This window comes from Hipposideros armiger, unplaced genomic scaffold (assembly GCF_001890085.2).
Source record: "Hipposideros armiger isolate ML-2016 unplaced genomic scaffold, ASM189008v1 scaffold_113, whole genome shotgun sequence".
NCBI classification, from domain to species: domain Eukaryota; kingdom Metazoa; phylum Chordata; class Mammalia; order Chiroptera; family Hipposideridae; genus Hipposideros; species Hipposideros armiger.
Window position 1 is genome coordinate 3,162,176 of NW_017731463.1, and position 15,189 is coordinate 3,177,364.

The window sequence follows — 15,189 nt, forward strand, 5'->3', positions numbered from 1 at the left end:
TACCCAGAAATGGAATTGTTGGATCATGTGGTAGTTCTTCATTCTTTTTCCTTTCTGCTCCTGAGACTCAGTCATTTCAATTGCCCTGTCTTGAAGTTCGCTGATTCTTTGTTCTGCTGCTCGAATCTGCTCTTTAACCCCTTTGGTGAATTTTTCATTTCAGTTATTGTACTTTTCAGCCCCAGAACTTCTGTTTAGTTCCTTTTTATAATTTGTTTTCCTAATCTCTTTTAGTTCTTTGTCCATGTTTTCCCTTAGCTCTTTGAGCATATTTAAGACAGTTGTTTCAAAGTTTTTCTATAGTAAGTCTGATGTTTACAGTTTCTTAAAAATAGTTTCTGTCGATTTATTCTGCTCCTTTGAATGGGCCATGTTTTACTGTTTCTTTGTGTGCTTTGTGATTTTTTTTTAAAGATTTTATTGGGGAATTGGGCCAGGGGAACAGTGTTGGGGAATCGGGGAAGGGGAACAGAGAAGTTGCTGTCCTTTTGTTCTTCAGTCTAGTTGTGGAGGATGTTGCTTCACTGGCCCATGTTGGTATTATCATTGCGCTCTTCCCCTGTGAGGCAGATTGGTTGCTGGTCATTGGACGGCCGCTCACGGAGCCTCTTGGCAGCTCATGAAAGCTCACGCCAGCTGCTTGCCAGCCCCACTGCAGCCTACGCTGTGGCTGGTGACTCACAGCAGCCCAGCTCCAGGTCAAGCTGTTATTCACCATCTTAGCTGTAGAGGGCGCAGTGTTACTGGCCCTCATGTAGGATCCAAACCGGGACCCTGCTGCTCAGAGCTGGTGTCCCAAGGCAACTCCTAACCAACGTGCCACTCGGCCGGCTCGTGATTTCTATTTTTGTTTTTGAAAATTGGTCATTGAACTGAACCATTGTACTATGGTAACTCAAATACCCCATTTCCCCCAAGGTTTTCTGTCTTTTTAATTGTTGACTGCTGTAGTAGTTCTTTTGTTTTGAGACTTTTCCAAACTATTTTTGTAAAAGCTATTCCTTCTCATATGTGATCACTGAAGCCTCTGTTTTATTAACTCATGTTCAGCTGATGTTTGACAGAGTCCTTGAATGCCAGGAGCTAAAACAACCAACCAACCAACCAACCACAAACACACACACTAGAAAAGGATAGAACCACCACCTCTCCCAGTCTTTGCAGATTGGCTCTGTGCTGGCGCAGTCCTTCACCATTTAGCCAGGCTTGCTCTGAGCTTAGAGATCAGCCTGAAGTGCCAGCTTACTCAGGACTGTTCTGAGCATGTCTTCCCTGGGCATGCTCGTGGCTTTCTAAATCCCCCTGTATACAGAGCTGCTTTTGAATATCCTCACTTCCCAGAGTTTAAAATAATTTTATTTTAAAATCAAATGGTACTTTTAAATCCTTTGATCTATGTAACAGACCTCTTTTCTTCCTCTTGCTTGAAGTCTTTTTTGCATTAAATTCGACATTGCAGAATCAATCAACAATGATGAAAATGTAAAAAATAACATTGTATCTGGATGAATCATAGTTCAGCTTTCATTCTGCTCTTTAGGTGTTATTGCTACAGTTTCCTAAAGGATCTTTCTGGCCCTAATCTCCCTCCCCTTTCTCAGTCCCTAATCCAAGCTTTATTCTACTATTTAGGAAAGAGTTCCTTTCTTTAAAAAAAATCTGAAGAACTAAATAAATGTATGTTTTTTTCTTTAGCTGAATAACCTATGATAACCACTAATACCCATAAGATAAAATCAGTGTCCTGAGCCATCCACAATTTGCCTCAAACTGTCTTGCCAGACTTGTGTCTCTCTCACAAATACAGCTGTAGGCACACAGACCACTTACTAGTCATAATCATATTATCTGCTTCTATTTCTCTTTGAATAACTGGCTTTGGTTTTTGCAATCATCCCGACTTAAAATGTTTTCTTCTTATCATCTGCCTATCAAAATGTTTCCAGCCTGCAAGGCCTGGTTCCAATGGCCCCTCCCAGCCACCCTCCCTCATTACATGCTTCTCCTCCTCCCACATTAGAATCAATTTCTCTTTGATATCTCCTCTTAGTGTTGTGTTTAGAACTGTTATACAGAGGAAAAAACTGTATTAAAATTGTAATACTCAACATATACCCATAACAACAGAGAATACAACTCATGTGTATACATTTTTTTGGCACACCCGGTAGATTCATTTTTTTTTTTATCTGTGTCCGAGGTTGATCCCTGCATCTGTGTGCTCTGTGTTCCAAATCTTTCACTGTTTTCAAGGGTTTCACTCTTGCAAGCATCTTCTCCTGCACTTTTATCTTTTCTCCCACTTTATTGCATTATTCTCAACAGAATGTGTTCCTTAATAGCTCCCATCTTAAAACAAACAATACAAAATATATTCTCTTGACCCTACGTTCCCTTTGAACTATCACCCAACTATTGCTCCCTTCATATCAAAACCTTTCCGGCCGGCCGAGTGGCTCAGTTGGTTAAGAGCTCGCTCAAGAGTTTGAGCTCTGAGCAACAGCGGTTTGAGTCCCGGCCTGAGCTGAGCAACCGCTGAGCTGCCAACCGGTGGCAGGATGGCTCCGCTTAAAAAAAAAAAAAAAGATATACAAAACCTTTCCAACAGTTGTCTTTAGTTGTGTCTCTGTTCCTCACCATCCATTCATTCCCTCTTCAACATACTTCATTTAAGCTTCTACCACCTATAGTCCCCTGAACCTTTTTTTTTAAGAACATTAATGACCTCCACATACCAGTTCTCATCTTCTGAACCTTACAGCAGCGCGCTATATATAATATTTACATTGGTTGGCCATGCCATCCTCCTTTTAACTTTTCTAATGACCTTGTTTAACATACATTCAAAAAAGTGCATAAACAACAATGTACAGCTGAACGATTTATCTCGACATGAACACCCATGTAATTTTCACCTGTAAGATGTGTAAGATTGCCATGTCCCGGAGCCCTCTTCATGCCCACTGCCAAGCACGGTCTCCTTATTCCCCTAAAGCTAATCACTATGTTGACTTTTATGGAAATTGCCTAAGCATGACCATTAAGCACTCTAGTTGATTTGTGCATGTTTTTTTAAACATTACATAAATGGGAACACCCGGTATGTATTTTTTGTGTCTGGCTCCTTTTATTCAACGTTGTATTTGTTAGACTTATACACATTGAAAGTGGTAGAAATTTGTTCATTTTCCTTGGTGGGTCTACTGTGTGAATATCCTACAATGTGTTCATCCATTTTACTATTGATGGATATTTGCATTGTTTCCAGTTTGGGGCTATTGTAAATCTTGCTGCTATGAACATTCTTTTATGTGTTTTGGTGTGCATTGCACACAGTTGTGTTGGTATGTACCTTGGAGTGGAACCGTAGGTCTTAGGGTACGTGTGTGTGTGTATGTTCACCTTGAGGAGGTTAAGGCAAACTTTTCCAAGGTGATTTTTTTCAGTTTACACTTTTACCAGCAACATATGAGTGATACCATTGCTCCACGTCCTTGCCAACACAGCACATGGTCAGTTTTTCTAGTGGGCTTGCGGTGCTATCTCATTGTGATTTTCATTTGCATTTCTCTGATTATTCATGAGAATGAATACCTTCTGATATGTGTATTGGTCATTTGATGCCCTCCTTTGTCATATTCCTGTTCAAATAGCCTACTCATTATTTTGAGTCATCTGACATCGATTATTTGAACTTCTTTATAAATTTTGGGTACAAGCCCTTTGTTGGTTTATCTATTGTAAGTATATTTTCCCATTCTGTGGCTTGCCTTGATTTTGTGGCTAACTCTCTTGATTTCTTTCTTCCTTTTCTTTCCGTCCCCTTCCCTCATCTCCACTGTTATTGCTTCCACTGCCCTCTCCTCCTTTTCTAAATCCTCATTGCTGGTATAGAGAAAAGCATATATATTTTTGCTTTTTTTTAAGCTGAGCCATCCTGCTACCTATTAGCAGCTTAGCGGCAGCTCAGCTCGGGCCGGGCATCAAACCACTGTTGCTGAGAGCTCAAAGTTTTGAGCGAGCTCTTCACCAACTGAGCCCCTCAGCTGGCCCTGTTTTTGCATTTTAACTGACTCCTTCTTTCCCTTGATTAGTGTTAGCGTGGTATGGTATCTTTTTTTTTTCTACCCTTTTAATTTTAACACATTTGTGTCTTCATATTTAATGTCCGTTTCTTGTGGACAACATACAGATGAATTTGGCATTTTTATCCAATCTAACATCTGCCTTTTAAATGTGACTATTTATACACTTGGGTTTAAATCCACTATGTTGCTATGTGGTTCTTCCCCCCCCCCATCCATTGTCTTGTTCCCCCTCTCCTCTTTTTCTGCCTTCTTTTGAGTTAGTTGAACATTTTTATGATTCCATTTTTCCTCTCTTAATCAGTCTGAAAAAATCTTTAGCACCAACATTCACCTGGCTGCTCAATTTGGAAACCTGGGGTTATACTTAATGTCCTTTTCTGCTCCATATCTATTCAAACATACAATTCTGTCAATGTTACTTTTATATAGCTCTATATTAAATTCTTTCATTTCTATACTTACTGCTTGATTACTCATATTCATGTGCTTATCTCTTACCTATGTATTCGCGATGACTTCTTTATTGCTCTCCCTTTTTCCACACTTTACAGTGCTTTAAGATTCAAATCTGACAAACAGCTTTCGGTGTTCATCCAATACCTCTACTATATGGAGACTACATGAGCTGTCTAAATAGAGGTCTTAATATTTTTATTCTTTCCACAGCCCAACCTTACCTCCTTAACCCACCTCTGTCCACTTTTCCACCTACTATTTTTCATCTCCAGCCTCTGTGCCTTTTATTCTATTGGAAATTATCCTTTAAGTCTTAGCACCTCCTCCGTGAAGATTTCTCCACTTCTCTTTGGCTGAATTACAAATTCCTGCCTCTCTGATTTCATTTTACCTTCTGTATACCTCAGCATAAATTATATATAATTGAATATTCATCTGTCTTTCCGTTCCTTCCTAGATTCTAAGTTCCTTGAAGTTAGGCATTTTTGTCTTAGATACCCAATAAATATTTGTTAAATGAAAGAATAACTGGTTACCAGGAGAGACTAATAGATAGTTTGGTCTATCATATGATTTATAATTTCATCCAGTTGTATGTCATACATACATGTTTATTGTATCTATATTTATTGTATGTTAAATGTACAGCAATCACAATAGGGGATTCCAATAGGATTTGATCCTTGCTCTCATTGACCTTATAGATTATAGTTGGTTTGTCCCACCATCACACTTTTTTTTTTAAAGATTTTATTGGGGAATTGGGGGAGGGGAACAGTGTTGGGGAATTGGGGAAAGGGAACAGTGTTGGGGAATTGGGGAAGAGGAGCAGCCAAGTTGTCCTTTAATTTTATTGGGTTGTCGGAAAAGTCATGACATATTTTTTTATATTTTTCGTTACAAAATGCGTCTTGACTTTTCCAACAACCCAATAGTTGTGGAGGGCGCAGCTAGTTCAGCTCCAAGTCCAGTCGCCATCCGGTTGCCCAATGGCAGCTTGCAGCCACTCAGCTCAAGGTGCCGAGTTCAGTCTTAATTGCGGGTGGGCATAGCCACCATCCCATGTGGGAGTCAAACCGGCAGCCTTGTTGTTAAGAGCACGTGCTCTATCCCTTGAGCCTCCCAGGCGGCAGCTCAGCACCAGCTCAGCTCAAGGTGCTGAGTTCAGTCTTTAGTTGTGGGTGGGCGTAGCCACCATCCCATGTGGGAGTCGAACAGCCAACCTTGTTAGGAACACATGCTCTCACCAGCTGAGCCATCCTGCCACCTCTTGGCAGCTCAGCAGCAGCTCAGCTCCGGCACAGCTCACTGGCCCATGTGGGAATCGAACCGGCAGCCCTGTTGCTCAGAGCTTGCACTCTTAACCAAGCTCTTAACCAACTGAGCCACTCGGTTGGCCCCCCCCAGCATCACACTTTTTAAAGTAAGACCTGACTTATACAATTAAAAAAAAAAGTCAGTTATTGTCATTTTATGACTCAGTAGTTCTTTGTTTGTTTGTTTGTTTTAATTAAAATGTATTGGGGTGACAATTGTTAGTAAAATTACATAGGTTTCAAGTATACAATTCTGTAATACATCATCTATACATCACATTGTGTGTTCACCACCCAGAATCAGTTCTCCTTCCATCACCATATATTTGACCCCATTTACCCTCTTTTACCATACCCACCCCCCCTTACCCTCTAGTAACCACTAAACTATGGTCTGTGTCTATGAGTTTTTCTTTCTTTCTTTGTCTTTTTCCTTTGTTGCTTTCTGTTTTATATCCCACATATTGGTGAAATTATATGATTCTTGACTTTTTCTGTTTGACTTCTTTTGCTTAGCATAATACTCTCAAGATCTATCCACGTTGTCGCAAACGGCACTATTTCATCTTTTCTTATGGCAGAGTAGTATTCCATTGTGTATATGTGTATATATTCCTAGTAAATTTGGGGTGGACTTAATTAGGGAAAGTGTTTTCTGAGATGACATTATTTTTCCTCTTGAGTAAAAAGAAACAAACATTGAGTTTACTTAAAATTTGCTTATAAAACACAGGACATGGAGGAAATGTAGTTTTGTTTTTCTTTTCTAAAGGAAAAGCTGAAACTTACTTATGAGGCAAAGAGTGAAATCCTGGAATCTCAATTGAAGCTTTTGAGGTAAAGTATTATCATCCATCTAAGTCACAGCAAAAACATAATGATTTTAAAATATATTTGAATGTTTGCTGAAATCCCGGTTTTAGTCAGTATAAGAATTACTTGGTGACATTTTATTTGCAATATAAAATATTTTCTCCATTATTGAAGAATAAGGGGGCATAAAATTGTGAAGTCCTTTTTCAAATCTTAGTTCAAAGAATTGTGAGCTGAATAATAAATTTTGTTCTTTCATTTGTTGTAAAATATTAGTGTTTTCTGATAGAAATAAGAATCACTAGCTGTTCTTGTAGAAATTATGCATTAAAATAAATAGCAAAAATAAAGCACTCTAGTTTTCAAATACATGTAAGTGTTTTTTTTCTCATCTAATTTTAAAATTGCAACAATATAATAGTTTAAGTATTTTTGTATAGATGATGAATTTGAGTATACATAATGAGTTTTCACATACTTTTTGATATGCTTTCAAAGCTCCCAATAAAACTTATTGATTAACTATTAGTGACTTATTATGCATTAGTAGTCCAAGAATTTAAGTGCAACATTCTCCTTTTTGAACTAGAAATGTTTTTTTTAATACAAAAAGATACCAGAAATTACCTTTTGTATGTTAAAGGTTATTTTAAATAATAATAATGAAATATTTTTACATCAAATAAACTTTAATACTTTATAATTTCATTTTAATAAGTCCAATTTGAAACACAATTTAAAATCTTCAGGCCATGTATTTTCTAAAGACATCTAGAGATGTCTCTAGATATCTAAGAAATCAAACTCATGGCTTTCACTGTGCATGTTACTGTTTACCTATTTTAATATGCTCTTATGCTTTTCATACCTTTTCCTTATACATTTTAGGATTTCTATATAGATTTTACTTTTTCATTAAGAAACTTAATGTTTAAAAAATGGTCTAATTATTGCTTTCTTGCTTTTTATCTTTGTTATATATTGATATCTACTGTGTTTTGATCCTTTGGTTTTTAAAGTAATGTATTTCTAGCTCATTATATTTATTATATACATTATTATATAATGTGATTTATTTTGGCTCATTCAGGATTCAAATATGCCATTTTTAATTACATTAAAACTCCACCTTACAATGAACTTTGCTCCCTGCGTCCTTGTATTTCTTCATTTTCTTTTCATATAATTTAAAACTATTGAAAGGCATTTTCTTAAAGAAAGAATAAAATCGCTACTCTCAGAAACTCTGGCTTTATGGTAATTATTTCTTTTTATTTTTCTTTTTTGCCATATCAGGTAAACCAAGCTACTTGAGTGATTTGAACTTGTATCTGACAGCAACAGTCATGGAGACCCTTTGACTTAGGAATGTGCTTCCAAAGTTCTTTTTACAAAGCCTTTGAACGTCTGGTTTTTTTTCTACTCAAACTTAAAAAGAAAACTTATTATGCCAGAGATATTATCTTGGGAATAGGGCAAAAACAGCTCCATGTTTTTTCAATTTCAGGCTGTCTTTAGATTAGCTGTTTTAACCTTTCATTTGCCTGTGGGTCCTTCCCACCTCCCCCAGGCTGCCTGAAAGCTCCCCAGATCCCAGGATTTGAGGTAGTGTGTGATGGCCAGGTGTCTTAATGACTGGCTTTTCCCCTGGGGCAGTGAGCAAGTTAGGATAGCTCTAGGTCCCTGAGTATAATAGAAACTGAGGACAGAGAGTAGACGAGCCAGAGAGAAAGTGCCTGCCTTCAGTAGTCCAAGAACTGCAGGGCGACTTTGCCCTTTTTTGAGCCAAGAAGGTTCTTTATACAATAGGGAAGGCATGTCTGTGCAAGGACCCACAGTTGCCCAAGGTGACTTTACCAAAACTTGCAGAAAAACCTCTTCCAAGGACTATCCCATAAAATCAAAACAAATAAACAAATAAACCAAACACACAGAATTTCTCAGCCCTTTTTTTTTAGCAAGTTGCATATTTCCAGCTAATAGCTGTTACTTATGAAATCTTAAGACTGGAAAGTTCCATATAGCTTCTTTCTTTCTTCTTAAAAGAGAAAGTTCCCATTCTCTTTTAGAACAGTTCTGTGTGCAACTTAGTGGTTAGAAAATTCTTTAATGTTTTTGAAGAAAAATGGGCAGTAATAAATTAGTCATGGATAAAATCCATGCCCTTTAGGTGATCCTTTCAGGCACTCTATAAATGTTAGGGGGTTAGCACTTCTAATTGGGTATTTCCCTCAATTCAAGAATGCTATTATGTCACCCTACCCCCTTATTAAGTGAAACTATTTAGAATTTTCCTTTGGAATTTAATTTTTGTTTTGTAGGTAATTAAATGCAGATGGAATCCTGTGAAAAGAGAGTGAATATCATAGGCAGACTAATTTTATAAGAACTCGGGCTAATTATTTAATATATTCAAGTCTCATTTAATCCCAAGTGTCCATTAAGATAATCACAGCTACAATTCAGGGTTGCGGTAAGAATTACTAAGTCATTGTTTGTAAAGCATCTCATAAGGCAAACACCCATAAATAATAGTACAGTAAAACCGTGGATTGTGAGTAACTTGGTTTGCGTGTGTTCCACAAGATGAGCAAACATTTCTAATACATTTTAACTTGGTAAACAAGTGATGTCTTGCAATACAAGTAGTTTGTTTCTGGAACGAATTATGCTCGCAAACCAAGGTATTACTGTAGTTATCACTCTGATGATACACTGGGAAGCAGTGTACTTTTATCTCGCTATTTACTGGAACTTTTTCTCCCCCTTTTTTTAGGAAAGACTTAGCTGAATCTCAGAAAAATTGTGAAGATCTTAAAGAGCGACTAAAGCACAAAGAGTCTCTTCTTGCTGCTAATATTTCTAACCGTGTTGGTGGTCTTTGTTTGAAATGCGCTCAGCATGAAGCTGTCCTTTCCCAAACCCATAATAATGTTCACATACAGACCATTGAGAGGCTGACTAAGTAAGTACACTTCTCTGTGTGGAGTCTTTGGCAGCATGGAGATTATCTTTAAAGGGGCATTGTGCTAAATCACATGCGATTAATGTGAAGTTTCAGATAAAATGGATTTTAAAAGGTTCCTTCATGTAGTTTTCTTGAAGACAGAATAGGCGAGCTCTGCCAACTGTGGGGGTGACATGTCTCTTTGGACAAGTAATTTTCTCTCTCTTGGTTTCGGTCTCATCCTGAAGTGAGAAAATTGAAGTAGATAATCTTCACCACTCGGCTCATTTCTATGACTCTGTAATTGTAAATCCAGCACTATTCTTAACAGAACTGCGCTTGAGAGGAATCCTTGTAATTTTGCAGTATCTTGGATTTCCCTGCTGCGTGTCGGTAGAGAAGAGTTATCATGGTGTCTTCAGCATGTGAAGGATTTTATAGTGCATTGGAAGAAGGCCCCATGACATCCCAGTATTAATTAATATTCAAGGATCGACTGAGGACAAGTTACAAATGAGCTTTTATGTGGTCAAAGTTTCCTTCTAGGCTGAAATACTGCAGATCTCTGTGTACATCTATTTCTGTTGTGTTTTCACGTCTCCAGAGGAAGTCTTTTCCTGTGAAAAGTTTATTCTGTGGAAGTTGAGAATTATTATTCGGGATATTATCCAATGACGATTTATAGGGTGTGTTCTCCCATGCCCCCTACTTTTCTGTATGCTCAAGGTCACCTCTCTCTGTCTGTGTGGGCTCCTGTGAGGAACCCAAACATCACTTCCTCTTGGAAGTATTCTCCCACCGGTCTTGCCCCATTTTTGCTTCAACTGACTTATGCTCCTCTCTTCTGTGATTTTATAATATATTCTGTATACCTGGAGGCAGCATCTGTGTTTTGTTTCTTTTTGTATCCCTGGCTTCTAGCAGCGTATTGGGGTAAACACTAGGTGAGTGTTTGCAGTTCACATGACAAAGCTTTTGGCAGTTACTGCCTAACAATCAAAGATCCTCCAGTTGAAACTGGTGTGGAGAACGGTAAGACCGAGGTCCTTAGTGTCAGACCGGTTTTGCTGTATGTTTTGACCTTTGACCAAATTATTTTACTTCTGCATATGGAGTCTCCTGTTGTTTGGAGGAATATTATCTACCTCTCTGGATTTTACTGAGCCAGCTTAGCCTGTGGCTAGAGCACTAGCTCTTGAGTCAAACTGCCTGGATTCATATCCTGGTTCTACTGCTAACTTAACTATGTAACCTCACAAAAGCTACTCAACCTCTTGTGTCTCAATTTCCCCATTTTGAAAATGGAGATAAAAGTACCTAACTAGTAGTGTTATTTTGAGGGGTCATTGAAAGAGTACCTATATAGTGCAGAAAACAGTTCCTGCTCTATACTATTGGCTCCATAGTTTTAAAACCCTCCCATACTCGAAGAGCATTCGAACTGTCTGGAAGCCTGGTTTCCACACCCGAGGAACCTACTGGTTGTTACACAAAACTGAACTTCTCCAGTATGGACTGACTGGTGACTGTTATGGTCAGCACTGATGGACCTGTTTTTGTTAAATATTAAATATATTATCAAATTATTGATATAGAGTCACTATAACTGCAAAATTTCACTATTAAATATATTTTCAGATCCAACTAACATGTAGTAAACATTTATTAAATGCCAAGGAGTGCCAGGCAATTTAAAAATAGAATCTCTTTTAATCTTAGTAAAGCATTTGTGAGGTAAATGTTCTTACCTCCATTTTGCAGCTTGTTTATATTTGAGGGGGGGGGAAAGAACCGTACCTCACAAAAATATATTCAAGATGGTTTAAAATCCCAGATGACTATAGAAATATTAGAAGAAAATATAGAAAAATATCTTAACAGCCCTGGGCTACTTAAAGTCCTGAGCATGACACAAAGAATGAAAATCATAAAGGAAAAAAAAAAGGTACATTTGAATCCATTAAAAGAGCCTTCTTGTGATACAATATTACAAATTAAGTGAAAAGACTGGGAAAAATATTTGCATCGTATAGAATATAACAAAAAACTGGTACGATGTATAAAGAATTTTCTTTGAAATTTACAAAAAAGACAACCTGCCCAGTTGCAAAATGGATAAAGAACAGGAATTGGTGAGCAATAAAAGAGGAAAATGTCAATAGATGAGAAGGTATTCATCCTGTTGTTATTTCAAGGAAATACAATTTTTAATAGACCCAACTCATCAAATTGGTGAAAATTAAAGAAGATTGATAATCACAAGAATTGTTGAGGCCATGATTAAGGAAGTATTTTCATACCTGCTGGTGGAACTATAAATTGGTACTACGTTGGAGGGTAATTTAACATTCTCCATTAATATTTAAATTGTGTATTATACGTTTCAAAATTTATTGTAGAGAACTTATATGTGTGCATAATGGGTCGTTTGGGGAATGGATTTTGCAGCATTATTTATAATGCTGTTGTGATATTATAATATAAGAAGTATGCATTTTGGTCTTCATCTCCCATTTCTGGCATAGATCTTCTAAAAACCCCTGTAATTTCCTAGGTGATAAGAGCAATAGTAGCACCTTTTGTGGTCATCTTTGGTTTTTGTCCCCTGCTCCTGCAATAGCTCCGAGCATAAAGGTGAAAGGAACATTTTTTTTTAACAAGTCCCTTTCAACCTTACCTGAGTTGATGTTAATGAGGGGACTATGTAGGTTCATACATAGGGGTGGGCACTGGTTGCCAGGGGAACCATCCCTATGATTAGAACGTTCAGCCTCGGCTCCTCAACCTCTGGAGCGGGGAGAGGAGCTGGAGATTGAGTTCAGTTACCAATGGCCAATGATTTAATCAATCATGACTATGAAACCTCCAAAGAAGCCCTAAATTATGGGGTTTGGAGAGCTGCTGTGCTGGTGAGCACACGGGGGTGCTGGGAGGGCGATGCTCTCAGGAAGGGCATGGACGCGCCAGGGCCCTTCCCACAGACCTTGCTCTATGCATCTCTTCCATTTAGCTGTTCATTAGCTGTATCCTTTATAATGAACAGGGACTAGTAAGTAAAGCACTTTCCTGAGTTCTGTGAGCTGTCCTAGCAAATCGTCCAACCCAAGGAAGGAGCCGTGGGAACCCTGGATTCGTGGCCAGCTTGTCAGACGTACAGATGACAACCAGGGACTTGCAGTTGGCATCTACAGTGCGGGACCATCTTGTGGGACTGAGCCTTAACCTGTGAGGCCTGTGCTAACTCCAGGCAGCTAGTGTCAGAATTAAGTTAGTATCTGCTAAGAATTAGAGAATTGCTTGGGCTGGAAAACCCACACATTTGGTGTCAGAAATGTTGTGAGTACAGAAACTGAGTACAGGTGTGAACAGCCTTAATAAATATCCTTCAAAGGAGAATGGGTTAGATAAACTATGAAATTGTATGCACAATAACAAAAAAGGATGAAATAGATCTGTGTGTACTAATATGGAGCTAAGCTCCAAAATATATTTTTGAAAGAAAAAAATAAAACAAAGCAAGATGAGAAAGATACACCTGGTACGACACCGTCTATATTTTTTTAGAAGTCCGTAGACAAACATACTGCATATTTTCTGTAGGTTCATACATATGCATAGAAAAAGATTTGAAAGGATAAACACCCAATATTTAACAGTGATTATCACTGAAGAAGTGGAAGAAGGCATTGAAATTCAAAGTAGGTGTCAAATAGGTCTTTAACTGCGTTGACAATTTTACAAGGAGACGTAATGAAAAAAATTAAAGAAGAAAAAGTACATTCAAAGCCACACTTAAAAAGAGGCAGAGTTTAAAACTAGGCTAGCGACATCAACCAACAAATAAAAAACAGGGTATTTTCCCCCCCTATTATATTGCCTTTCATATTGTCCTTGTAGATCATGAGAAAAATATTTTAAAAGGAAGCTACAGTGTTTACATTGATTCCAAGTCTGGCAGTCATTTAGAAGTTAGATGCTTGCTCAGTTATGTATTCCTTTGTCTCTGTTCTTAAATTTCAACTCTCAGCCTCCTAAAATAAATGTCAGCCTTCTCATTCAGTATTCTGCTTTGTCAGCATATCACTGGCTCATGCTCTGCTTTAATAACAGAATACAGTGGAAGGTTTTTGCTTTCATTGTCAGGGAAAATCTTTGTTTCTATGATTGCCTTGACCTAAACTGGGGCTCAGCTTCTTTCAATTTATTAAAGCACAATGCTGAATGTTGAGTGTTATGCTGACTTTGCAACGTGACCAATACTTTTTAGGTTTGGACTTCTAGTTGTATGCATAATTAGAAGCCTGACCCCTCAATGAGCTGCAGCGTAGTATTTCCTGCATGACTTTAACATGAAGTTTTAAAAAAACTGATATCCCAAATATGATCAATCAAGAGAGTTTCCTGGCCTGTATTTGTAACGTGGGATTGTGACAGCAGCTCGAAACTCCTTTGTTGATTGTTCAGCATGCCATGTATTGGTTATATGGCATAAGAATGACTGGGGCACTTGACACAGAGAGGATCAGGCACGACTTGGAGACCAGACCACCCATGTGTTGGTGGCGTTAGGACCTTAGGGACTTTGTGGAGAGTATGCTTAAAAACTACTGATGACGCTGGATATATTTGAAAGGTTGATTTGAAGTCCTCATAGCGTTTCTGAGTTTCTGCCTTTCCCTCAGGCCTTATTATGCCATGAGGTGGGTAAGAGCGCCAGGAACCTCTCTTTCTTACCTTAGGATGAAAAGGCCTTTGAACGGTAATGAAGATGGAGCTGCTTTGTAGGAAATTCCTTTCTGTAGCTCCTAGCGCCTTGCAGAAGCTTTGATGTACTGAAACTTTCAGAAAGGAGAAATGGCTACTACTGTGCTATCCTGGGACTTGATTTAGTCCAGATTTTGGGGTGGGTCTTTGGCAATGTTCTGTGGAATCGGCTTTGAAAGACTGGCAGGAACTTCCCAGAAATGAGGAACAAGGAAATGTTGAGGTCAGCCTTTTAGACTTTTGTTTTAAAAAACAATGACCAGACTTATTAATAATGCTTAAAACTGCTAGTAACTGTAGACTGAGCAATGGAAGGAAGGCATTTCTTAGGCACTGCATAGTTTAAGATGAAGCTCATGCACGTATAGCAGACCAAGTCTCTCCTTTCCTTATTTTGAACATGTGGCCAAGGTTATTTAGGGACTTTCTCAATCCGTTTTGCTCTGATTGCTGCCCCAAGTTCCTGAAGTGCTCCCCGCTCCTTAGCGAGTGCACCCCGGAACTCACGCGCCTGCTCCTCACCTCATCCTCTGCCCAGGGGCTCTTTCATCAGGCCCCGTGCTGTGTTTCAGAAACCTCTGTGATCACATTTCTCAAAACATTCCCAGGGGGTTTGCCCACACTCGCAGCACTTTTGCTGTGGAAGATGGTGACTTGGAGAACTGCCCCCTCACCCTCACACTGACATCGCGTGTGTACTTCTACAGCTTCCCACTGGGAAAGGCTCCCCAAGGCTTGGTTTAGGCTGGCCCTGTGGGCTGGGAGCTCTGGAGCCGGCCTGCAGCAGACTAGCTAGTTACCCCGA

At 38.7% G+C, this 15,189-nt stretch overlaps 1 protein-coding gene across 6 annotated transcripts in view; it reads left to right on the forward strand.

Moving 5' to 3' along the window:
- SDCCAG8 (SHH signaling and ciliogenesis regulator SDCCAG8) overlaps positions 1-15,189 on the forward strand; it is a 222,945-nt gene that overhangs the window by 34,753 nt on the left and 173,003 nt on the right. For all 6 annotated transcript variants that reach the window (XM_019647576.1, XM_019647578.1, XM_019647572.1 and 3 more), the window contains exons 7-8: positions 6,633-6,697; positions 9,450-9,638. In XM_019647576.1, coding sequence (XP_019503121.1) covers positions 6,633-6,697; positions 9,450-9,638 — 254 coding nt within the window. The remainder of the gene's footprint in view (positions 1-6,632; positions 6,698-9,449; positions 9,639-15,189) is intronic.